The sequence below is a fragment of the Eurosta solidaginis genome, chromosome 3 (genome assembly GCF_040869045.1).
Source record: "Eurosta solidaginis isolate ZX-2024a chromosome 3, ASM4086904v1, whole genome shotgun sequence".
NCBI classification, from domain to species: domain Eukaryota; kingdom Metazoa; phylum Arthropoda; class Insecta; order Diptera; family Tephritidae; genus Eurosta; species Eurosta solidaginis.
In genome coordinates this window covers 103,903,441-103,930,215 of record NC_090321.1, presented here as the reverse complement: position 1 = coordinate 103,930,215, position 26,775 = coordinate 103,903,441, and the positions used below count along the sequence as shown (strand labels likewise).

Below are 26,775 nucleotides of genomic sequence, written 5' to 3'. Positions count from 1 at the left end.
AAAGGGCACTTTAATATCATCTATAATATTTAAAACGGCTGTGAAGCAGTTCTGTTTTGCCTAAAGCCAGACCAAAGCGGTGCCAGCAGTTTCAATTTGTCAATACGGTCAGGGATTTTGTCAGTTATTAACATTTCAAATACTTTAGAGAGCGCGTCCAAAGTAGTTCTTGGTCGACCGCGATTATGACCAGATGTTTATTTGGTTTTAGCAATTGTCTTTACCGAAGGAATCTTACAATCTCATGTGATTAATGAAATAAGTGAGCGTTGGCAAATTCATCGCACGAGCATTTTTACAAATTTAATAAGGATATGATCTGCGCCAATCGCATTTGACTTTACTTTATGAATACATCCAGCTATTTTAACTTCCGACACAGTTCTCAACTCAAACACCTGACCAAGAGGCACAGTAGATGTATGAGAGAATGTGAGGAAGATATGATAAGCAGATATAAGGGTGGCCCGACTAACAAAGTCATCATTTAGGATTTCAGGACTAAGGTTACATTCCGAACTATCACTTACAAAGACGCGCAGGCTTTTTAAGTTGCGCCAAAAGACATGATTTGAGAGTGACGTCCCTCGCATTTTGCTAAAATACTTAGTTTTCTCAAGCTTAATCCGTGCAGGCGTGAACTCATTACGCGCGAGCTTATATGCACGCCAATTAGCCTCCGTGCGGCTCCTTTTCCCATTCCGAGTAGTTTTCATATACCAAACGATGACAGTACAAATCACTACATAGGTGATTCACTTTTAAGCCATCACAAATAAGGACAGGCGACAACATATTAAAATCTTCGTAACCATTACCTACATCCCGATAAAAGATCTTTTGATGAATAGACTCAAACTTTTTATCTTTCTCTGAATTGACCCATTCACAAGGAAGAAAAAATATTTTTTTACGGATTCAGACCCTTTCAACATTTGCGGACTCAGTCCACTGTACATACACTCAGGAACCCAGAGAATAACTAACATATATATTCCTCGTGCCAACTGATGTCCAAGTGGCTATCGCCTCGATATCAGTACGCTACTCTGCAGCGAAAACCGCTTATCTTTGGCGATTTCAACGCTCACCACGATCTCTGGTATTCCATATTGCCGGGCGTTACGTAAAGGACTGTGTGATGTGATGATTCCTCGAGGCGTACCTCTGCCCTTACGGCGTGGACGATAGTAGTGTTAGTTCCGTTTGCCATTGTTATTTCGTCGGCCACTCTTACCATCTCTGCGCTTCCAGGGCTCACCACATCCGGTAGCTTAGTTGAAACGAAACTGCTTGAGGCTCCTGTATCGATGACTACTTCCGCTAATTTAGCGCTATGCTGGGCTAGGGCGTAAAGGCGACCGTGTTCCTGATATATTACTACTGCTGATTCGGTGCTAGATTCCCTGGGCTCCCCGCGCCTTGCCCCTGGTGTAGCCCTCTGTCGTATCCCTGTTGCTGACGGCAGCACTCAATTGTTCATACATCGTTTCGGCCGCATTTCCAACAAAAGATTTTTGGTGGGTTACGGCATCTTCTGGCATAGTGTCCTTTTTATATATTGTTTGGATCGAAAACCTGAGCGTATGGTGGTATATAGCGCTGTACGTTTTATGGCTGCTGGTGGGATCATCGTTCTCACTGCGGTGAAGAAATTCTACTTCTGTCACCAACGACGTGCCTCGCCATTGCGCCGCTCCTTTCACAGCTCTGGTCGTTGATGTACCCGGCATGCTCCAGCTCTGTATCGCCAGAACATAGTTTTTGTACCTTTCGCGAACAAGCTGCCTTCGTTGCCGTATTTCGTCCTCTAGACGCTCGAAATACCTGGCTGGTAGGAAGAATCCTAAAATATCGTACTTTAAGGGCGCCCAGTTGTTCCAGTATAAGTTGTTGTTGCGATATCATTGAAGTGCGGTGCCACCTAATAGTTCGGGCACCGCTCTTGGGAGAAAGTCAACATTTAGCATAAACACTTCGTCTAATTCTTCCAGCCGTTCGATGAAAGCTAAATGCTCCGCCCACCTGTGTACTTCACTGACAACTTTCGTACCGTACGGTCGGTGTTTAAGCTAGTGGGATGTCGTACCGTTACCCAGGACGATGAGTATTGTTGTGGGGTTGCTGTATTCCTGGAAGGAAACCTGAACTGGCTTTGCTCTGGTAGTCTTCCGGGGATGTTTGTGGTCTTATGCGCTGTGAAGCGGTCAAAACCGCTGACCTACTAATCTAAGCCCATGGCTCTCTCCTATAAGTCACACTGTCCTGCAATGGTCAAGACCTATATGCAGCCCAGATTCTCTTCAATTTCAGCTCTGATCCCAAGCACAACTTCACACTCCGTTAGCCTCGGTGCAGATGTGTGTTGGAGTTGTGCTTCGGCTACCGACGGCGTACTTCTACTGCGGTCGACGTAAACTAACGCGGGACCACGATGTTGTGGAGGACGTTTGCTTACCAGGGAGCGAGCGTGGTATTAAGCGTTGTGGACCAGTCAAAACCAGCTTACCCACTTTTCTCAACCCACGGTTTTCTTCTATCAATCGCACTGTCTTGCAATGGTAAAAACCTATATGCAATCCAGAGACTCTTCAGTAGTTGACCCGGTCGCAACCACAACTACGTGCTGATCGACTGCTGTGCTAATGTGTTTTTTTTCTATCCAGTGCGCTTTGTGTGAATAGCTTGGTTGGTTGCGTTGCCATCGTTACTGTGTTGCGGCAGTGATGTTTCTGAGACGTTTTTGTGTTTCGTGTTGTGTTGGCTATGTGCTGATCGTGTTTCTGGGCGGTGTTCGTTTTGTGTGGGCCAAAATAATGGTTTATATGTGGTCTCACAGCACATACGACAAATACGATACCTTGAAAATTTTCTATATATAAGTATATCAGATGTTGTTGTCAAAGAAATTATTTATTTATTTCTGAGTTTCGTAAGGGTTTTCGTAAAACAAAACTGCAAAATAACAACGAAAAAGTAATAAATATTATCAAAAAGACAAGCGGTTTAATAAATTTCGGTTTTGTAATGCGTTTTACATATGACCTTTTTTACGGATATATTTAAACACGACATAGTACTATGTATATATAGGAAATTCACAAGGTCTCCTATTCGCCATATGTGCTAAAATTTAATAAATTTTAGTATTGGAAACAATGGAAACAACTCAAACCTTCCAATTTCACATGGCTACGATACTCGTGTGAATTGCCAAACATTGTTCACATGGGTCGTATTTAAAAAAACACTACGTAAGACAATAATAGACTTTGCGAACTTCCTAAATGTTTCATATCTATTATTTTATATCGGCTTGCCATATTAAAAGTAACATTTAAAAACTTGTTCAGAAGGCATATGAGGCTTTTCACGTCAAGTGTTACCACTCCAAAAACTTGATATCACCAAAATCCACCAAAGTTCACCTGTGCAAAAGGAGTGACCGAAATATTTACGGATTACGATGATACAGGGTGTCGAAAATTGGCCTTTTTTTTGCGATTTTTTCGATAAATATTTAGATCACTAAAGTTCAACGTACAAAAAAATTTTGATGATTCTTATGCTAATTTTTTTGTACCTTTCCAAAAAATTATTTAAATAACTTGAAAAATGTTTGTAATAAATATTTTAAACTTTTCAAATTTTGCAACTTTTTGTAAAATGATCCTGCTTCGATTTATATTTTGTGTTGCTCAAGATAAAGCCCAATAATACCCCAATTTTTCTGCGTTTGTTCGTCTTGAAGCCTATGGGAACTTTCAAACCGATGCTTTCTGATACCATCGTGATTAATTTTGAAAGTCCAAAAAACTATAAAAATTGACTTAGCCCACAAAGTGACCTGTATATTTTTATACGGAAGAAGATTGGAGCAAGATTGAAAAAAATCTAACCGGCTAGTATTGCATAAACATTTTTTTTTAATTGAAAATTTTTAATTTTAATTTTATCTTGATTTTTTGCAATACGAACCCCTCCTACAAAAAATGTATAAGTTTTGAAACTGTGGCGCTAGACTTCAAGGCGAACAAACGCAGGAAAATTGGCATTGTTCCACAAAGTTAACTATGTATTTTTGTAGGGGAATTAAATCGAAGCAGACTCATCCCACATAGCATATGGAAGATTGATTAAAGTATAAATCACCACAATGAGACATTTTCGACTCCTTTTGATGACTAAAACATGTTTAATCAATTCTGCGATCAAAAGAAGACTCGAAACCCACTCCCTCTTATGAGTGAAATATGATTTATTGAAAAAGCAACAACAAAATGTAAAGCGATCACAAAAAATGATTTAAATAAGATTCCAAATAGACTCTTAAACGTCTCGAGAAAGAATCGCAAAAGCTTTAAAACACACTTAAAAATTATTCCCACAAGACTCATAAATGATGGTAAATATGACTCGAAAAAGACTAAAATACTGATTAGAAATATAGGTTAAAAGAGGCTCACCAAGTATAGTCGCGCGTAGGGTACCCCCGACGAGGGAGTCTTTTCTGATCAGAAAATGAGCGCATATATGCTTATTTTGATCATGCTGGAGACCCGAAAAAGACTCTAATATGATTAATTATTTCAAAAAATGCTGGGTGGGATCTTACAAAAAGTTGCAAAATTTGAAAAAGTCGAAAAAATATTTACAAACATTTTTCTAACTATTTTTTAAATAATTGTTTCTGAAAAGAACAGTACACAAGTAATATAAGAATCATCCATATTTATTAGAAAAAAAATTGCAAGGAAAAAGCCAATTTTCGACACCCTGTATCATCGCAATCCGATAATATTTCAATCACTCGTTGACGTAAATGACATAAATATGTAAAAATTTCGAAAGTGCTAACTTTTATAGGTATACATGGCACTTCGATATGGAGATATATAAATGTTATTAATATTATTTTGGTTATACATAATGTTTAAAAGTCGAAAATGTTTTTGTTTATTTCAGATGATGTCAGCTATAAAAACTGGAGATGTTGCATATTCTCGCTTTGCTAGAATGGCTGAAATGGAAGAGCAAAAGCACGAAGCAGCTCAACTTAAGCATAAAATTAGTGTTGATCGCTCAGGAGGTGGATTATAAGTTGATGTTTTATTGACTAAATCTTTATAAAGTTTTTGTATGGTTGTTATTATTTACTACAACGAAATTATGTGTTTTCGTATACACATATAAACATAGGTATAATACATAAATATTTTCCTGAAAAAAGACGTTAATACATAAAAAATTGCTTTAAGCTAGTATAGCTAAAAATTCTGGATTTCTCCCTTCACTACGAACAACTTTTATTAATAAAATTAAAAACATACTTATAAAACTCACAACATTGGTTTCATTATTATGATGTTTTGGCAGATAACATCTATAAAATTTATTTATTAATTTATTAGTCTACAAATTTAACAATTATTCAGACTAAGTATACCCATAATATAAAAAGTACACTCATGTTCTTACTTTTTTAAACGGTTTTATTTAGGTTGACTTAACGGGCTGCACGGCCAGCGCGAATTTTGTAATTAAAATTTAAGTAACTTCCCGATAAGCTACAAGCTTGGAACTTGGAATATAGCTCAGAAGTCGACGACAATGCAATAATAAAAAAAAAATCGCCGCTAGGTGGCGCAAGGATCAAGGTATTCACAAAATTCGTATTTGTGGTCCGATTTCGCTCATATTTGGAACACATAATACATACAAGAATAGAAAGCGACCTATGAATAAAATAAATAAAAAAAAAATGTTAAGTTAAACGGTTTTATTGAAAGCAATACTTACATTAAGTAATAATAATACTAAAAGATATAAAATAAAATAATTAAAAAAAAATTTTAAGTTACACCAAGTAGTAATAATACTTGTTGGGTCAGGCATATACATAAATACAAACCTTCATCGTGTCACAGAAGATGTAATGTTGGATCATTGGTCATATTGAACTTGATGCTGGGTTGCATATATTACATACATATACGTATATATACTCAACTGTATTTACTCATATTTAAAATATCATAACTTTGGAGTTCTATAAATTGTAAGCATTAAGTAACTGAATTACTCTTATACACACATGTATGTATGTATCATGTACAGCTACGAACATTCTCTCTATTGCTATATTTCATACTATGCTTTGTGCTATATTTGTCATAGTTTCATGAATTTTAATTAAATAAATAAAAAAATAAATGTAAGGCGCGATAACCTCCGAAGAGATCTAAGGCCGAGCTTCTCTTCCAATTTGCGTCGTGCTCCTCTTGATTTTTCCCTACAAATTGGCCGGACGGGACCAACATGTTTTATGCCGACTCCGAACGGCATCTGCAAGGCAGATGAGTTTTCACTGAGAGCTTTTCATGGCAGAAATACAATCGGAGCGCTTGCCAGACACTGCCGAGGGGCGACCCCGCTTAGAAAAATTTTCTTCTAATTGAAAAATCTTATTTCTAAAATTTTGATGTTGCTTTGCCCGGGTGTTGAACCCCGTTGTTAGTCCTTCTACACAGTAATTTATAAATTTTTTGGATTTATTTAATAAAATAAGGCATTAAATATTTGTTGTTTGATACCACAAAAATTTGAAAAAAAACTTTCAATCTCGTCAGCTGAATTGAATTGTAGCTTAGCGATTTTGGAAGCGTATTTTAAGCAAGTAATGACAGTCCAAACAGAAAGACAGAACTTAGATCCAAACGAAGCGCAGCGCGACACTAGAAGCGAGATTGAAGACACATATATCGCTATTAAGGTTTGTATCAAGGATCAATTGGGGGCTGAAGGTCACAACACAACCATTGCTGACACTTCGACCTGTGTCTCTCATTCAACTTCAATGAAGCTACCACGGCTGTCATTTCCAACATTCGATGGCAAGTATTCAGAATACAAAAACTTCATAACGTCGTTTAAGACAGTCGTTGACAATCAGCCTATTCTATCGGCTATCGAAAAGTTTAATCAACTGATTAATTGCTTAAAGGGAGCGGCCCTAGAAAATGTAAAGGCATTTCAAATCTCGCCTGAAAATTATCCGAAGGCGCTTGAACATCTCAAGGATCGCTATGACAACCCTACTCTTGTCTTTTTGGACAACATAAATTCACTTTTCAAACTGCCAAACGTTTCCAAATCGAATGCGCAACAATTGCGAAGTCTCACACACAACGCTTCCGCCCTATATAATTCATTACTGTCACTTGGTTCTGAGTCACAAATTGCTCAGGCAATGCTCATATCTATTGTTATGGACAAGGTCGATCAGGACACGAAGAAGAAATGGAATGAGTTTTTAGACTTTCGAGATCTCCCGACATGGGTATCATGCGTTGGGGTAGTGGAACGACGTTGCCAATATTCAGAATCTATAGGTAAGGCCGGTGTAGATATGCATTCGAGTCAACCAGCGGTGAGTAAACCACGCAACCAAAAACCACAATGACAGTGGTTGACCTTCAACTGCACATCCCAAGCCTGCCTTGTCTGCTCAAATACGGAACACAGAATCTTCAAATGTCCACAATTTATTGCAACTACAATAAGTCAACGCTATGATACAGCAAAAAGATTGAGCCTTTGTATTAACTGTCTTGGTAAAGGCCAGCACGCTGCGAAATGTCCATCAATGAAAAGATGCCGAACGTGCTCTCGTCCACATCACACGCTGCTGCATCGCGATGTTAGTAACACTACTTCATTGCCTGCACAATTGGCATCTCAACCCATAACGACTGTACAGCGGAGTTCAGATGCAGTAGTACACACACATACAGACTCTTGTTTGAATCGAATCATACTAGCTACAGCTTTGGTTCTGGTTAAAGATGCAACCGGTCGTTATAAAATTGGACGCGCATTACTAGATTCCTGCTCGCAGGTAAACTTTGCAAACACTTCGTTTGCCCCGTAAGAGAAGCAACTTGGAAATTCGCAGCATTGGAGATTCGCAAACACAAGTTAAGCAACGTTCGGCCACAACAATCAAATCACGCTTCACAGAACAAGAATTACCTCTTGATTTTTGTGTTACATCCCATATTGCCTACCATCCCGAGTCTGAAATCGACATTTCATCATGGTATCTCCACAAAGATGCGCAATTGACTGATGAAGGGTTTAACAAGTCGCGACGCATTGTTTTGCTCCTTGGCACTGAAGCATTTTTCGAGATTCTATCGGTTGGAGAGGTGAAACTTGGTCCAAACTTGCCTGTTTTGCAAAGACCCTCTTGGGATGGGTGGTTTCCGGTCGTTGTGATGCTAAACCCACAACCCCCCATAGCTATGCACTATCCCTGGACAATTCTATAAACCAAAACGTCGAGCGACTGTGGCGTATCGAAAATGTTAGCAGACCTGTTGATACCTACACTCCTGAACAACGCAGATGTGAGGAGTTCTTCAAAAACACCATTCGTCGAGAAAGTGATGGCAGAATCGTGGTTCATCTTCCATTCAAGGATGATCCCAGCTCCCTAGGTCGTTCATATGAAACTGCGCGCAGACGCTTTGAAGCTCTTGAACGTCGCTTAAGTCGTACACCAGATGTTAAGCAACAATATACAGATTTTATGTTAGAGTTCGAACGTTTGGGTCACATGAGCTTGGTGAGTACTCCGAATCTAAGTGTCCCGCATTACTATATTCCCCACCACTGTGTACTTAAGCCGAACAGTACGTTAACTAAACTACGGGTCATCTTTGATGCCTCCTGTCAGACTACGTCACAAAGGTCACTAAACGACTTGTTGATGGTCGGACCAACCATACAGCCCGACCTATACACACTTCTTCTACGTTTTAGGTTGTATCGCTATGTAATTACTGCCGATATCGTAAAAATGTTCAGACAGGTTCTCGTGGATGAGGAGGATCGCAAGTTTCAGTATATACTCTGGCGAAATAGTTCGAATGAATCGCTTTGCACATACATATAAACTCAATACAGTCACTTACGGTACCGCCGCCGCTCCATATCTTGCCATACGCAGCATGACGTATTTGGCCGACACCTATGCGGACAAGTTTAGAATTGGTGCTGGCGCCATAAAATCGTCGTTTTATGTAGATGGTTTTATATGTGTAGCAAATACTATTGATACTCTTCGCGCAATCAAAACAGAAGTTACCGAAGTACTTCGTCGTGTCAGATTTGAACTTGCAAAATGGCATTCAAACTACAGTGAATTTGTCAATGATTGCACTATCAAGGAGCTGAATCTGGACAACACTATAACTAGTACTTTGGGTTTAAGATGGAATCAACAACAAGACGTGTTTATGTTCTCACTGGTGCCAAAGCAGTCATTCAACGTTGTCTCTAAACGCTCAATACTGTCAGTGGCTTCATAACTATTCGATCCATTGGGCTTAGTGTCACCTATCATAATAGTGGCAAAAATTATTTTACAAGAACTGAGGCTACTTAGGCTGCAGTGGGATGAATCAGTCCCACACAATGCCCACACTGCATGGCTATCGTTTCTCTTATCGCTTTCGTCGTTGGAGTCGCTTACAATTCCACGATTTTGTCTACAACCACACTCTCAGAGTCTTCAGTTGCACGGTTTCTGCGATGCATCAATCAGAGCCTATGGCTGTTGCATCTACGCCCGTACGGTTCGCCCTAATGGCGAAGTTGAGGTGAAGCTTGTTACGTCGAAATCACGTGTTGCACCAACGCGAAAGCTATCGCTTCCAAAATTGGAATTGTGTGGCGCCCATTTGTTGGCGCAACTTATCGCCAGGATTAAGACGAACTTTTTTGAAAGCAAGTATTTAACGTTCTTGTGGTGTGACTCACAAATCGTGCTATATTGGATTCAGCAACACTCCGCCACACTGTCCACGTTCGTCGGTAATCGAATATTTGAAATACAGGAGCATACCTCCAGCTGCCATTGGAAATATGCTCCATCCCACTTTAACACCGCCGATCTAATATCAAGAGGTTGTACTGTGGATAATCTTAAGAAGTCGATATGGTTCTACGGCCCTGCATATTTAATACAAAACCAAGACGAGTGGCCAACGCACAAGCTGGGGACATTGATCAAAACATCGTTGACTCGGAAAGGCGCAAATCAGCCTTCGTTGTCACTAACATTTCAAACCATCTACTCGAAGTTATCTACACCATCAGTTCGCATAACCGTTGCTTGCGCATTGTAGCCTGGATGCTTCGATTTTACTATACCAGCAGAAAACTGTGTACCTTTGACACAACGAACCGTCGCCACAAGAATTACTACGTGCAAGGCATTGTATTATTTGGAACCTGCAGACCAAATATTTCTCCGCTGAGATACAAGAACTCCGCAAGGGAAGAGAGGTCAATAGCCAACTTAAGTTTTTAAATCCTTTTTTGCAGGAGACTGATGGCTTTGAACTGCTTAAGGTTGGAGGCCGCTTGGAGTTGGAAAACGTTGAATACACCCAGAAACATCCGATATTACTTCCAGGTAAAGACGACTTTGTTCGGCGATATGTTGAATTTGTTCATCATCAAAACTATCATGCCGGCCCAAAGGTACTAGTTGGCCTAATACGCCTACGATTTTGGATTGTTAATGCACGAGAAGTAGCACGCCGCATCGTTCGATCATGTGTACACTGTGTTCGCTACCGACCAACCCTGGAAAGGCAAATAATGGGTAACCTACCCGTAGAACGACTACCGCCATCGAGACCATTTTCCTGCGTATCCGAGGAAAGGTTCCCTACAAGACCTACATCGCCATTTTTTATATGTTTTGCCACGAAGGCCGTGCATGTTGAAGTGGTATCTGACTTGTCGACTGATGCATTCATCGCGGCATTGAAGCGCTTGGTAGCCAGGCGCGATCTTCCCTCCGACATATTTTGCGATAACTCAACCAACTTCACAGGTGCCAGCAACAAATTGGAGGCACCCAAGAACTTTTTATTCAAGGACGAAAAAATTCATTCGATCAACAAATTGTGTCTAAATGAATTCATCAACTTTCATTTTATTCCTCCCAGGGCCCCCCTCCCCCATTTCAGCGGATTGTGGGAGTCAGCTGTAAAAAGCGTCAAAGGGTTACTCAACAGAACTTTAATGAACACACGGCTCACATACGAAGAGCTAACCACTGTTATAGCAGAAGTAGAAGCGATTTTAAACTCCCGCCCTTTGTCTCCGCTTTCTTCGGACCAGAATGACTTGGATGCACTCACACCAGGCCATTTCCTCACCGGTGGTGCTATGCGCGCATTGCCAGAAAATCCAGTTATAGAGTTGGATCATTCGGAACACTAGCGAAAAGTAAGCTCAATCAAACAACATCTGTGGCGTCGCTGGTCTCAAGAATATATCAACGAGACTCAGGTGCGTAATAGCTGGAACAAGCCATCACGAAAGCTAACCGTGGGGCAAATGGTTATCGTGCATGATGATAACACGCCCCCTCAATGTTGGGTGTTGGGTCGTATTGAATCAGTTATGGCTGGTAAGGATGGTCGTGTGCGGGTTGCCGACGTTCGTACTGCAAAGGGAATAATTCGCCGCCCTGTACATAAATTAGCTTTGTTGCCAGTCTCTTGAAATTTGGCAAATACTTTCAACGGGGCCGGGATGTTGGGTCAGGCATATACATAAATACAAACCTTCATCGTGTCACAGAAGATGTAATGTTGGGTCATTGGTCATATTGAACTTGATGCTGGGTTGCATATATTACATAAAAATCAGTGAGCTGCAATTATTCATCTGTTAAGGTTATTAGTGGACTAACCAAAAAATGAGTATTAGTGCGTACACAAACAAAGAATATCAAGCACTTATATCCACTAAAACACATTTACATAGTCATGCTTCGTAAATTGAATAACCGCTCATAAGCTACGAAGCAGTTCAGTACTCAATTGTCTTATTGAGCAAGAAAGTCAACTGTGTTATACGAAAACACCAATTGTAACAAGTAAGACTAACAGTACAATCAAAGGAATACAGTCATATCAGCCTTCTGATGCTAGCAGCACAACGATGTACACGAAACTAAACTGAATGCAGCGCTAAAGAAAAACCGATAATAAACGAAGTATACAGTGTATTAAACACGAAACCAACGTGCTACTGAGTTAAAACGACTATGATTTCAGTTTATTCTCAACAACAAAGCCGGCCAAAAGTTGCACATTGTGCAATTTAAGTTCATATATTCATACCGACACTAACGATGTGTGATCACGATCGTTTGCTTTCGCTTGTCAATCACTAAAATAAACAGTGAATGCAAAAGGAAAAGTCCATGCTACTTTTTGGGCACATAATAGAAACAATATGCTGCAATGTTAAAGTGACTTTTAATATGTTTTAGTTAGTAATATTAACTTCCTTTGAACATACATATTAATATTGACTATTTAAATATTAATAATTAATTATTAACAAATATTGACAAATTAATATAAGTAACTTTTTATACGTTCTAGTTAGTTTTATTAATTTTTATAAATTTTTTTTTATTGAATACCTTTATGTTTTGAAAATATATTTCTATCTTTACATTTACTTTGTTTTATAGTTATTTCTTAATGAAAAACTGAATTTTTTTAAAGTAAATTTTGTATTGAAGAAACACCATACCTTATTTTATAAAAAAGTTTTATCTGGCTAGCTCGACCTCCGCGTTCTTAGTTATACGAATATAAGTAAATATAGTCAGGATTAGCTTGAAATCAAATAACCAAAGTCCTTTTTAATTTCAGACTTCACAGTCCACATTTTCTTTTAGCACACTGTGGGAAGTTGTCACTCAACTTTTACACACACTTATGCAATTGTTTTAGTATTTGTGTGGCCGGCTCTGCTCAACAATGTCATATATGTATGGGACATATGGGGCACTCGTATGTACTTTCTATTTTATGTGCTAGTCACTCATAGTATTTTTCTGTACTTGACTAAGTACACATTTAGACACAATTTTTTGGCTCACGACTAAGTGCACTAATTTTATTAGTACTCAAAGCAGATCCCTGATACATATACGTATATAAACACAACTGTATTTACTTATATTTAAAATATCATAATACCTGTATGACACTACTTTATTTTCGTGTATTTTTTCTTATATTTTATCTTTAATTTTTTGTCGCACTCCCTCCTAATACGGCTTCAGTACTGGTGTAAGTGTGTAAACTATATTTCAAAAAACTAACGAAATACAAATAAAATGCAATCTAGTTCATTAAAAACAAACGAGCCGGTTTGTATTTCGATAGGTTTTTTTTTGACCTTCGGCCGCTTTTTCATTATTTTTTTCTGACACATGAAAATTTTGTTTTTAGTTTGAAAATTTAGTGCATAAAAACACAATTAAAATCAACTTTCTTGTGAAAAAAGTGAACCATTAGAGACCGGAATAATTTTCGCGTATTATTTGCATTGTTTTTATTGTTAAAAGTGTTAATGTAAAAATAAAATGTAAAACAAAAACAAAAACATGTCAAACTCACTAATTTTGGGGGAATAGTGGTCTCGCTTTTTCATGATAGAAATTGTTTTTGTGTTTTGAAGTTCCGATAAAGTTTCGTCAGTTTTTTTAGCCTGGAATCCAAGCAAAAATAAAGTAGTGTCATATATGCTTAACTTTGGAGTTCTTTAAATTGTAAGCATTAATACCTATATGACATTACTTTATTTTCGTGTATTTTTTCTTGTATTTTATCTTAAATTTTTTGTCGCACTCCCTCCTAATACGGCTTCAGTACTAGTGTAAGTGTGTAAACTATATTTCAAAAAACTAACGAAATACAAAGAAAATGCAATCTAGTTCATTAAAAACAAATGAGCCAGTTTGTATTTCGATAGGTTTTTTTGACATTCGGCCGCTTTTTCATTATTTTTTTCTGACACATGAAAATTTTGTTTTTAGTTTGAAAATTTAGTGCATAAAAACACAATTAAAATCAACTTTCTTGTGAACCATTAGAGACCGGAATAATTTTCGCGTGTTATTTGCATTGTTTTTATTGTTAATGTAAATGTTATTAAATTGTTAAATGTAATGTAAATAAATTAAATGTAATGTTATTAAAATGTAAAACAAAAACAAAAACATGTCAAACTAATTTTGGATGAATAGTGGTCTCGCTTTTTCATGATAGAAATTGTTTTTGTGTTTTGAAGTTCCGATAAAGTTTCGTCAGTTTTTTTTAGCTTGGAATCCAAGCAAAAATAAAGTAGTGTCATATATGCTTAAGTAACTGAATTACTCTTATACACACATGTATGCATGTATCATGTACAGCTAGGAACATTCTCTCTATTGTTATATTTCATATTATGCTTTGTGCTATATTTGTCATAGCTTCATGAATTTTAATTGCTTGACTAATAAAACAGTTCGAAGTCCGACAGCATACATTACGGGTGATTTAATTTTCAATGGTTTCACCCCCACAATATTCACAGGTCAGCAAATATTTCTGATCATACAATACTAAAAGATAGAAAATAATTAGGTAGGTCCTAGTCATCATACTAGTCATCACACTCCTCATCAATTTAGGGCGTTGATCAGACAATTAAATAAAAGCGTTGGGCGCCTGAAATTTCTAAAAATGATTAAGGTTCAGTTGGTCTTATATATGACTATCAATAGAAATTGCCAGGAACTTGACACATATACCATTGAATATTGTGATGTCCATAGATGCTATGCATGGAAATTCAAAATTAGGGATACCCACTATTACCTGATCTGATAACAACTAAATACTGCTAAAAATAACCGTTTTATAAAAATATTATTCGGATCATAATCAATACAAATTAAATTACCTATCGAATGGTGTACGAGTCAAGTTCCTGGCATAAATGGTTTCACTTTTACTGACGAAACACAAAAATTTTTTTCTGAAAAATCGCTGTTTTTCCTAACTTTGACCTCAATGAGGCACGTTTTAACATTATCGGATTGGCCTGAAATTTTGTATGTATCATTTTCTAATCTATTGGCATATTTTATGGGGGTGACCGAGCGGAAAATCTAAATTGATTTCTTGTGGCCACCCTAGTGTGACACCTACCATATTAAGTAGAAGAAAATGAAAAAGTTATGCAGGGCGAAATCAAAAGTCCTTGGAATCATGGCAGAACTACTGTTTGTGATATCACATATATAAATAAATTAGCGGTACCCGACAGATGATGTTCTGGGTCACCCTGGTCCACATTTTGGTGGTCGATATCTCGAAAACACCTTCACATATACAACTAAGGGCAACTCCCTTTTAAAACCATCATGAATGCCTTTAATTTGATACCCATATCGTACAAACACATTATAGAGTCATCCCTGGTCCACCTTTATGGCGATATCTCGAAAACGCGTCCACCTATAGAACCAAGGCCCACTCCCTTTTAAAATACTCTTTAATACCTTTCTTTTGATACCCACGTCATACGTCCATGGTTACCCTAGGTTCATTTTCTAACATGGTGATTTTCCCTTATTTGACATAGGATGAAGGAAAATCGTTCTAAAAAACGTCACCCTTGGTCTACAATTTCTCGGACTCTCTTATCGGACTCATAATTAAGAGCGCTTCGAAAAAATTTCAGGAGTGATTTAAAAAAAAAATGTCAGAGAAATGCGTTCAAATTTAACCAAATTTTCATATTTTAAAAAAATATTCAAATAAAACGAATTGATAGCTGAAGAAAGATAGCAAAGACAAGTTGCTCCACTCTTTAGTCTTACCATTTGTATGTATCTACGAAAAAGACAATTTTGTCTCCAAATCTCTCAGCTGAGTATGTAATGTTCGGTTACACCCGAACTTAGCCTTCCTTACTTGTTTTGGTTGCCCTTGTTTAAAATAAATTTTGTATCTTCTATTTTTTAACTCTTGTTTTTCGTTCAATTCGATTTTCCATCCATATATGCACAGGTAATTCTCAAACTTGTTATGAAATGTTTAAAGTATGTATGTAAAAGGGAAGTCTGGCAACTCTCCAATGCTCCCATTAGATGAGGTAAAACGGAGTAACATCCGAAGAGAGGAAGTCAGTCGTCAAGTCGTGACTCAACAGAACGTTGATCGGTTGAAAGTTGTAAAGTTGATCGTTGGCATTAAACCTACCTATGTCATTTAAGTTGAATTAACTACTTAAACGTCAATTATATCCATACCGTGAATTTTAATATTGAATACTAATTTACTCATGAAATATGATATCAATAAACTTACTGTTTTTTACATTTGGGGGCTCAACCGAAGTCATATAAAAAAACTTAATAAGAACGATTAACGGCATAGTAAAGTATGCTGTGCGAAATTTCCAGCCCGTTAGTATAAAATATTAACGTGCGTGTGTGCGCCGAATTCATTTCGCGAAGGAATGTCTTTATTCCAAACCGAAGTTACCGAAAAGAAATTACAACAACCTCAAAAGCGCTCTCAGAGACTTGCAAAAACGGTGAACTCCGCGGCCGAAAGCGAAGACGAAAAAGTAGAAACGATAGTTAGAAGTAGTGAAAATATGGAGGCAAAGATCGAAGAAAATAATAAGAGCTTACAAGAAGTTATAAAACTGCTTACGTTGAAAATAAAAGCTGATGAAACTAAACAAAATGAACCAAAGATAACCGTGGAAATTTTGCGAAAATTGTGCCGGACTTCGATGGTCAAAACATGCCGGTACAACATTGGTTTTCTAACTTCGAACAAAACGCGGACGCTTACGGTCTAAACGAAAAACAAAAATATGTTCAGGCGCGTAACAAAATGACTAAAACTGCGCAAATATACCTAGAATCCGTGTTTGTAAGTACGTATACAGAGCTAAAGAAAGCGCTAGAAGCAGAATTCAAGAAAAATTGGGGAAGTGCGGAAGTGCATAAAAAACTAAGTGATAGAAAGAAGAAAGCTGAAGAGACGTTTCACGAATATGTTTTACATATGAAAAAAATAGCCGCTCTTGGTAGTGTTGACATTGATTCGGTAATTCGTTATATAGTCGACGGCTTGAATGTAAAGAAAGAGTGCAAATACATTATGTACACTTGCAAATCGTGGTCGGAACTTTATGAAAAACATGAAATGTACGAACATATGCAAGGCGAGACCGAAAATACAAATAAAAATATATACAGTGGTGGTAAAAAAAGTACACAAAGTGTTAAAACTAATCATTGCTTTAACTGCGGTTCAGTGGAGCATTTAAGAAAAGACTGCAAGGCTGGCACAAAATGTTTTAGGTGTAATGGTAATGGACATATGTATGTCAAAAAATTTTACACAAATCTCGAAGAGTGTGCAACTGGTGAAAGATCTAAAACGTTTTAAGGTGGTACGAATAAACGATGTTGAGGTCAGCTGACTTGTTGATACAGGGGCTGATGTTTCGATTGTCAAGGCCAGCATTTACAAAAAATTTAATGACTCTAATATGCAGAAATGCTACACAGTGTTAAGTGGGCTAGGGAACAACAAAACCATGCCGATAGGTGACTTTATAGGCATTGTCAATGTATATGGCATTGAAATGCAGCAGCGGTTCATCGTAGTTCATGACAGCAAAATTGGGTATGATGTGTTATTGGGGTATGACTTTGTTTCAAAATTTCATGTCACGATGAATGAAAAGGGTTTCACGTTTGTGTTGCCATCAGCGACCGTTGCCTCCGAAGTGGTCGACGAGTTGAAGGTATATAATATTAGCGAAAGTATGGTAGAAATTAGCACTCCACCGCAATTCCAATCAGTTATCCAGTCTCTAATCAACGAATACAAGCCAACAACTTCGAGCGTCGAATGTCCAGTTACGCTCAAACTAGTACCAGACGGGAACATCAAACCCTTTCGCCAGCAGCCGAGCCGTCACCCTCCCGTCGAATGCGAAGCAATTAAACATCAAGTCGATTGTTGGTTGGAAGATGGCATTGTGCGTAGATCATCGTCGAATTTTGCAAGTAGAGTCGTAACAGTTAAGAAGAAGAATGGAACCCTTCGAGTTTGCGTTGACTTTCGACAACTCAACAGTATGGTTCTTAAAGATTGCTTCCCGGTACCGCTTATCGATGACGTGCTCGAGGCACTTCAAGCAGCGGAAGTTTTCTGTGTCATGGACTTGGAAAATTGCTTTTTGCGTATTTCAGGATTTGATAGCCAAGCACGTAATGCAGCTGTACATGGACGATATTATTGTCTATGCGCAGACAGACGACGAATGCATAGCGAAACTTAAAGTAGTTTTGGAAGTTGCGGCCAGGTTTAATCTTAAAATTAATTGGAAGAAATGCCATTTTTTAAAACGAAAAATTAATTTTCTGGGGCATCAAATAGAGAACGGCAAAATTTGGTCAAGTACCGAGAAAACAAACGCAGTTAGACATTTCCCCATGCCGAAGAATATTAAAGCGATGCAATCTTTTCTAGGCCTGACGGGTTTTTTTCGAAGATTTATTCAGGGATATTCGCAGCTGGCACACCCCCTGACCAATCTTTTGAAAAATGATGTACCATTTAAGATGGAAGCAGCTGAACTAAACGCGATAAAGCTACTGAAAGATGCACTTTGTAGAGGACCAGTCTTAAAGCTGTATTGTAGGAATGCACCCACGGAGCTACACACAGATGCCTCCAAAGAGGGCTTCGGGGCAGCACTGTTACAGAGATTCGACCAACAGCTGCACCCTGTTTTTTACTGGAGTAAGAAGACGTCGTCAAGTGATGTCAAGCGCCACAGTTATATATTAGAAGTCAAAGCAGCATACCTAGCTATTAAAAAGTTTCGGCATTATTTGATTGGTATAAAATTTACGCTGGTAACAGACTGCGTAGCATTTACGCAAACCGTAAGAAAAAATGACGTTCCAAGGGAAGTAGCGCAGTGGAATTTACACATGCAAGATTTTAATTTCGATGTTGAACCTCGAGCAGCTGATAAGTTGAAACATGTAGACTCACTTAGTCGCTATCCGAGTATTCTAGTCGTTTCTGCGAGTATTTCTGCACATTTAAAAGTGGCGCAAGAGAAGGATAGTTTCATCACCGCAATTCGGGAGTTATTGAAAACAGGCCCATATGACGGATTCAAACTAAAAGGTGATATTTTGTATAAAAGCGTCGGGGGAAATGACCTTCTGATAGTACCTCGGGCCATGGAACGTACCATAATAGCAGAGGCGCATAATGTCGGCCACTTCGCAGTTCAAAAAACGATACACTCGGTGCAACAACAGTTTTGGGTACCACATTTGGAGCGAAAAGTAATGAACATAGTAGGCTGCTGTGTACATTGTATAATACACAACAGAAAGCTGGGTAGACAGGAAGGGTATTTGAACTGTATCGACAAAGGCGAGAGGCCTCTACATACGGTGCACGTCGACCATCTGGGGCCGATGGATTCAACAGCTAAACAATATAAATTTATATTGCCAATGGTGGATGGCTTCACTAAATTCGTTTGGCTTTTCACAACAAAATCTACCGGCTGTGAGGAAGTCATCAAAAAGTTGGATGAGTGGTCAAACATATTTGGCATGCCTACACGTATAGTGAGTGACCGTGGAGCAGCGTTCACCTCAAATGCGTTTGAGGAATTCGTAAGAAAAAATGGGGTTGAACATGTATGGTGCACTACAGGTGTTGCCCGTGGCAATGGTCAAATTGAGCGTATTAATCGATCTATTCTTTCCATAATATCCAAGCTGTCAACAGAGGATCCTTCAAAGTGATACAAGTTTGTTCCGCAAGTCCAAAAAGCAATAAACTCTCAATATCTCAGAATCTAAGCTAAAAGCAGTGATAAGTTGTTGTCTATGCTGGAACAAGAAATCATCGATGACTTTGAAGAAGAGCGAAGAAGGGTGCGGGAGGTGACGAAAAGTGAAATACAGCGAGCTCAAAATATTTATAAGAAGCAGTACGATAAGAAGCGCAAAGAGGAATACGCATATAAAGCAGGTGATCTGGTTGCAATTAAGCGCACACAATTTGTCGCCGGTAAAAAGTTAGCAAGCCCATTTCTTGGCCCATACGAAGTTACTAAAGCAAAACGCAATGGCCGATACGACGTCAGAAAAGCTGCACAAATAGAAGGCCCAAATATTACGTGTACGAGTGCAGATAATATGAAGCTGTGGAGATACGTAGAATCCAACGAAGATTTGCTGTCGTCAGGGTCTGACGACGAGTTGTCAGATGGCCGAATGTAAAAGGGAGGTCTGGCAACTCTCCAATGCTCCCATTAGATGAGGTAAAACGGAGTAACATCAGAAGAGAGGAGGTCAGTCGTCAAGTCGTGACTCAACAGAACGTTGATCGGTTGAAAGTTGTAAAGTTGATCGTTGGCATTAAACCTACCTATGTCATTTAAGTTGAATTAACTACTTAAACCTCAATTATATCCATACCGTGAATTTTAATATTGAATACTAATTTACTCATGAAATATGATATCAATAAACTTACTGTTTTTTACATGTATATATGCAGATAACATCACCAAATAAGAAGAATTTCTCAATAAGAGAAATATATGAAAAAATGCATATTATGCATCTTAAATCAAGCACATCAACACCAAACTAATCATAAAATACGAACGGTGTGCTTGGAAAAATTGTTCTTAAGGCAAGCCCATCGATCAGGAATTAAGAAAAAACGTACTTAACGGATTTTTGTCTACGAATGTTCTTAATTTTAAACTTCTTTCGTTCGTTTCAGAACGATTTTTTCTCTGAGTGTATTAGCTAATTTAACATAGTAGAGTATTATAGGCGACCGCGTATATATTAGTGTTGGGAACTATGGAATGAAAACTATGGAGTTATTCGTAGTTCACTCATTTTCGTTCATTCGATAGTCATTTGAAATTCGTTCATTACTAATTTTTCGAATTACTAGTTTGGTATGAATTATTTGTTCATTACTATTTTTTCAAACCGTTCGTTCTATTTAAATTTTTATTGTGTATATATCAGTAATCTCAACTAAAAAGGTATTAAAATAAATTTTAACGCTTAGCATACTTCAGCCTAATCGAAAAACATTTTAAGCGTGGTAATTATTTGAAATTTTTATCTGAGGAAGTGCTTTTAACTATTTAAATTGTGTAGAGGTATTTATAATGCGGCCTGGATTGAAGAGATCTTCCGTTTGGGAGTTTTTCACACAAAATGGCAATGAAGTTAAATGCCATATATGCAAAAAATTTAAATTTTCTGGAAACACATCAAATTTAAATGACGCCACAAGCATCCATCTTCCTCAGAATAGACGAAGGTAATTTTTTACTTTAACTAACAACTCCTAAAACTCGTCCAAAAATATCGGGAGAGGTGTCAAAAGACGCGGGCCCAGGACCACGTATCCGAAAGCGGAAATTGGTCATTTTATTTCTTTCCAGAGATATTTGCAAACAAAATCAAAAATTTTCACGTGGTTGTTGTAATTTTGATGATTTTGTAGTGCCCACAAAAAAATTTGGGTACAAGCGTTTTGCGCGGGTTTAGTTTTGATTTCAAAACCGATTTTGGACCCAGCCAGGGTAATTTTTTATAATTTCGGACAAAAGCCGCCAATACAGAGAGATGTTCTATGCAAAAATACAATGGATCCTACCCCCGGTTTCGGATCGCACCGAAGCCATTTTTCGGTTTTTTGGAAATATGTTTTGACAGATATAAAATTTTTAATTTCCGCTTTCGGATTCGTCGTCCTGGGTCCAAAACGCGTCTTTTGACACCTATCCCGATATTTTTGGACTAGTTGTAGCAGTTGTGAGCTAAAGTAAAGAAGAACCCAAAGGAATGTAACTTCAGGAGAAATAGCGCATGTGCATCCTGTTGTTGTTATTGTAGCGGCATAAAATCTCCCCAAAGGTTTGGGGGAGTACTGATATATTAGTCATATGAACTGGTAAGACAAAAAACTCAGTGGGTTGCGAACCGAACCCGTTTGAATATCATACATTCCCTTTGCATAACATGTAACAAAGGCATTTAAATTGAATATTTGCATTATTTACTTGAAGCAAAATTTACCCCATTTTAGTCACATTCAACATTTTGTCTTATATAGATTTTTTCCTTAGCTACCCCGGTAGTTCCCAACACCAAAACTGTGACCAAGAAGTGCCAACCCCCTAATCCATGGTGTTATGCGGACCGTGCCTATTGGACGATTTGCAGCCAGGGGATAAATTCGGCTGAGCCACAAGCCAACGACGACGAAAACTCATTAAGCGATGCGTCGAACTCAGGGAGCGAGAGTAGGACTGATTCAATGAACTGTGTGTTGGAAAAGCATACAAAGGAAAACGGAGTAGTGGAGTGGAGAAGGGTATGGAGCAGAGTAAGTAAGAGAGCTCTCACGCAGTACCGTGCAGCACTAAGACTTGTCCAATGCTAGGGAGCAGTGGTCGACCCACCAGAAGTGGTGATCGTGCGCTTGTAATCGGCTCGTGAGGCGATAAAAGTAGGTCGAAGGCAGTTCAAAAGGTTTGCTGCGAGAAACCATCGATACTGCAACCGGTACGAGGAGGAAGAAGCGTCGAATGGCAGAATTAATCGGCAACGTTCGGCGGAAGGCAACAAGCCTGTTTTCAAGAGGCAGAAAGGACCTAGTCCGAGAACCGCTGGCAGGGCAGTCGCATAAACAAGACAAGTAGGCCTAAAGCTGTAGCTGGTGGATAAAGCGCAAATCTACACGGCACCAAACACCCCAATGGTGCTGCGAGTCTTACAGATAAACCTCCAAAACAGTAAAGTGGCGTCGAGCGAACTCCTCCTAACCTTTGAGAATGGTTCGTTTGACGTTGCGCTGATCCAGGAACCGTGATTGCTATCGGGAGGAAAGGTTTCTGGACTCAGCGCGCGCAGATTTGGCGTTTACTACGCGCAAACTGAAGCACGAGTGCGAGCTGTAGTCATAGTAAGGGAATAGCTGCATTCATATATACTGCCTAATTACACTACTGAGGACCTCGTTGTAGTGGCCGTTGAGCAAAAGAATAAGCAGACATTTATCCTGGCATCCTGCTACATGGCCCATGCTGCGAATGTTCCACCGATGGAGTGCAGGAGGCTAGTACAGGGCGAAGGCGGTTGGTAATAGGCGCGGATTCAAATGCGCACCACAGTGCGTAGGAAGGAGTAGATAAGAATCAGAGAGGCGAATCTCTATTTTGTTACATCCTGAAAACCAATTTGCAGATAGTCAACAGGAGAAATGCCCCTACATACATTGGTCCAACATCCAGCAATGTTCTTGATATTACATTGAGCTCCGAACGTGATATATCAAGGTATGATTGGATGGTTCTTGATAGACCATCCTTCTCCGACCATGCGTATATCAGCTTCAGCATCCCTCTAAAGGGTGGTAGAGAAGGTAGGAACCTTTAGAAACTCTAGGTCAACGAACTGGACGAAGTTAAACAGGTAGAAACAAAACTGGGACAACCCAAAGAGGTTGCCAACATGGAGGAACTGGGTGAGTCTAATAAATTCCTAACAAGGACTCTTATGACTGCTGTGGTAGTTGATAAATATACCACTATTTAATTGTACACACTATTTTATTTTTTTATAAAATATCTTTATTTTAATGACTCCTAAATGTATGTTACAATACGTTTATAATATTCAAACCGAATGAAAATTTTTTGAAAGAATAATTTCAAAATTGAAATATAAAAAATTAACAAGAACAAAAATTAAATTTATTTAAAGTAGGTACATTTAAAGTTGAATATAAATATAACCCTACAATACTCCCCCTTCCGGAGATTTAACGTTAAGTAAATTAAAAGTAACTTTCTTTTTTGTTTTTGTGTTAGGTATCTGTATTTTATCAATCATTGCTGGTTTTAAACGATCAATAGGAATAGATTTAATTTCATTATTTATCTCAATTTTAAAGGTTTTAATATGTTTTCAATAACTCTATAAGGACCTTCATACGGATGCTGCAAGGAATATTTGTTTATTACACGTACAAAAACAAAATAATAATCTTTTAAATCCTTTGGAACAAAAATGCCGCTAGAATTTTTATGATGTTCCAAAATTGATTTAAAAATTTTAAAATGTTCACGCAAACTACTTAAAACATCTGCTGAAGTTACATTCTCTGTAGTCGAAACAAATAATTCACCAGGTAATCTTAAATTTTGGCCATAAACCATTTCAGCTGGTGTTGCTGAAGTACCTTCCTTAAAAATCAATCGCAAACCCATAAGCACTATTGGTAACTCTTCATACCAATCCCTGGACCCATTCCTAGCCATTATTGAAGATTTAAGCTGTCTATGGAAGCGTTCTATCATTCCATTAGCTTGGGGATGATAGGAAGAAGTCGTTATTTGATGACTTCCAAGAAGTTTCGTTAATTCTAAAAAAAGTTTGAAGTAAACTGAGATCCCTGATCCGTTGTTATTTCAATGGAACCCTAAAACGTGAAATATATTCCTTAAGAAATTTATTTACAACCGTAACTGCAGAAATATTTCTTAGCGCGAATGCCTCTGGCCAACGTGTAAATCTATCAATTACAGTTAATATGTAACGTAATCCCTTTGAAACAGGCAAGGGTCCAACAATATCTAAGTGAATGTGTTCAAATCTAGTTTTTGGAATTGGAATTTTCACAACTGGAGATTTTGTATGACGATATACTTTCGATTTTTGACAACTTATACATTCTTTGGACCAAGTATTGATGTCTTTATTCATTTTTGGCCAAAAATATTTCTTAACTATCAAACGACGTGTAGCTCTACTACCAGGATGTGAAATCCCATGTAACATATCAAATATTATTTTTCTTAAATTGTTTGGAATTAATGGCCTAGGAATTTCTCCTGACACTTCGCACCATATATTAAAGTTAAGAACAGGAATTTTTATTAGTTTCAAATTTAAAAATTCACTGTCTTGTTGTTGTTCACTTTGTAAAATTTTTAAATTAATGTCCGAATTATTAATCGCTTCTACTTCAAACGCACGAGATAGTGTATGAGCTACAACATTTTCCTGTCCTTTAATATACCTAATGTCATTCGTAAATTGTGCAATGAATTTCATATGTCTAGCACCCCTATTGGGAGTGTCGATCAGCAGTAGAATAGAAATTTGTCGACCGAGTCGATTGTCTTTTATTTTCGTATTGTGTAACTCGATCGAAAAAAATTTGTACCATTGTGAATAACTCGCTGCAAGAAGACGAGAAAGAAGAAAACTCGCTGAATTGCAATCAGCTGTTTACCATTTGTTTACATTTTTGCCGTGTTTGATAAAACCAAAATTTCAAAACATTTTTAAAATAAATTTAAATTAGATATTTTATAATAAATATTATAAATGGATTGTGTTGAGCTGTGGTTAAGTGATAGTGAGGAAGATGAAGATGCACATACAAGGCTAATAGAGCTGGCAAGGGAAAGACGCAAGCTGAGGGATTCGTCGAATCCTTTGGAAATGGAAGATCACATGTAACTATCTGGATTTAATTTGTCTTAAAGTTAAAAATTTATTAAAGCTCCCATTTATACAGATTTTTGAAAAACTTTCGTTTACCGAAAGCTGCATTTGCGGATTTACTGGCATTGCTAGATGCCAAACTACAACCTGGGGTTAGAAAGACATCTATCCCAACAATTTTAAAGCTTGCAGCAACTTTACGGTTCTGTGCTCACGGATCATACCAGCTGAGTGTAGGCAATGACTTTAATATAGGATTCGGCCAATCTACAGTATCTCTAGTTTTATCTGAAGTATTCCCAGCTTTGGAGGAATACGTTTGCAGAAATTGGGTGACAATTCAATATACTGCGGAGGAAAAGCGTCAAGCAAAGCTTTATTTTTTTGAAAAAAGTGGAATACCAGGCGTGATAGGTTGCATAGACGGGACGCATGTCAAAATTGTTGCTCCAAAAAAGGACATTCAGCATTTGTATTATAATCGCAAAGGATATTATAGTTTGAATACAATGATAGTAAGTATTTTACAAAGAAAATATCGTGGAGTTGATAATTTTTGTTATTTCATAGGTTTGCGATAATGCCATGAGAATCCGCTATGTCAATGCCAAGTATCCGGGGGCAACGCACGATGCAAACGTTTTCAACATGTCCACATTGAAACCACGATTGGAAGATGACTACCGTAGGGGTGAAAGAAATATAATATTAGGTATGTAAAGTACTCCATACACCTATTTGTGAACGTGAAAATGGTCCGTGGTGATTTCTGAAGTCTACCCAAAGGCACAGTATTCCATATGAATTCTTAGCAAATGAATACCACAGCATGACGCTCTTAATACCCGCCCAAAAATATTTGGAGGGGTGTCAAAAGATGTGTTTTGGACCCAGTATTGCGAATCCGAAATATAAAATAAAAAATTTTGCTTTTGTCAAGAGATATTTGCAAAAGAAGTTGAACATTTTTATGTGCTTGTTGTAGACCCAAAAAAATTTTGTGTTAAACTCAGCCAGGGTAATTTGCTGGCGTATAGATTTAACAAATCCCTTTGCATGTTAAAGCACTGCAGCCAATAGATTCGATTTTCAACAAAATCTGTGATTCAACTAGAAATTTGGGGCGGTAATACGAACATTAGATTTTTACATGCAATGGCATTGCATACGTACAAATTTAAGTGTGAGCTTGAAAATAAGAATATTCATTGTTTTGAATATAACAATTAGAAAGATATTTGTGTTGTAAAAAGCGGTGTAACAAAAAATATATTAGACAAAAGAAATATATT

General features: G+C 37.9%; 1 protein-coding gene across 3 annotated transcripts in view; it reads left to right on the top strand.

Moving 5' to 3' along the window:
* Gpo1 (glycerophosphate oxidase 1) overlaps nucleotides 1-5,345 on the top strand; it is a 350,155-nt gene extending 344,810 nt beyond the window's left edge. For all 3 annotated transcript variants that reach the window (XM_067772901.1, XM_067772900.1, XM_067772903.1), the window contains one exon: nucleotides 4,966-5,345. In XM_067772901.1, coding sequence (XP_067629002.1) covers nucleotides 4,966-5,100 — 135 coding nt within the window. In that variant the 3' untranslated portion in view covers nucleotides 5,101-5,345. The remainder of the gene's footprint in view (nucleotides 1-4,965) is intronic.
* Nucleotides 5,346-26,775: the final 21,430 nt, after the last annotated feature.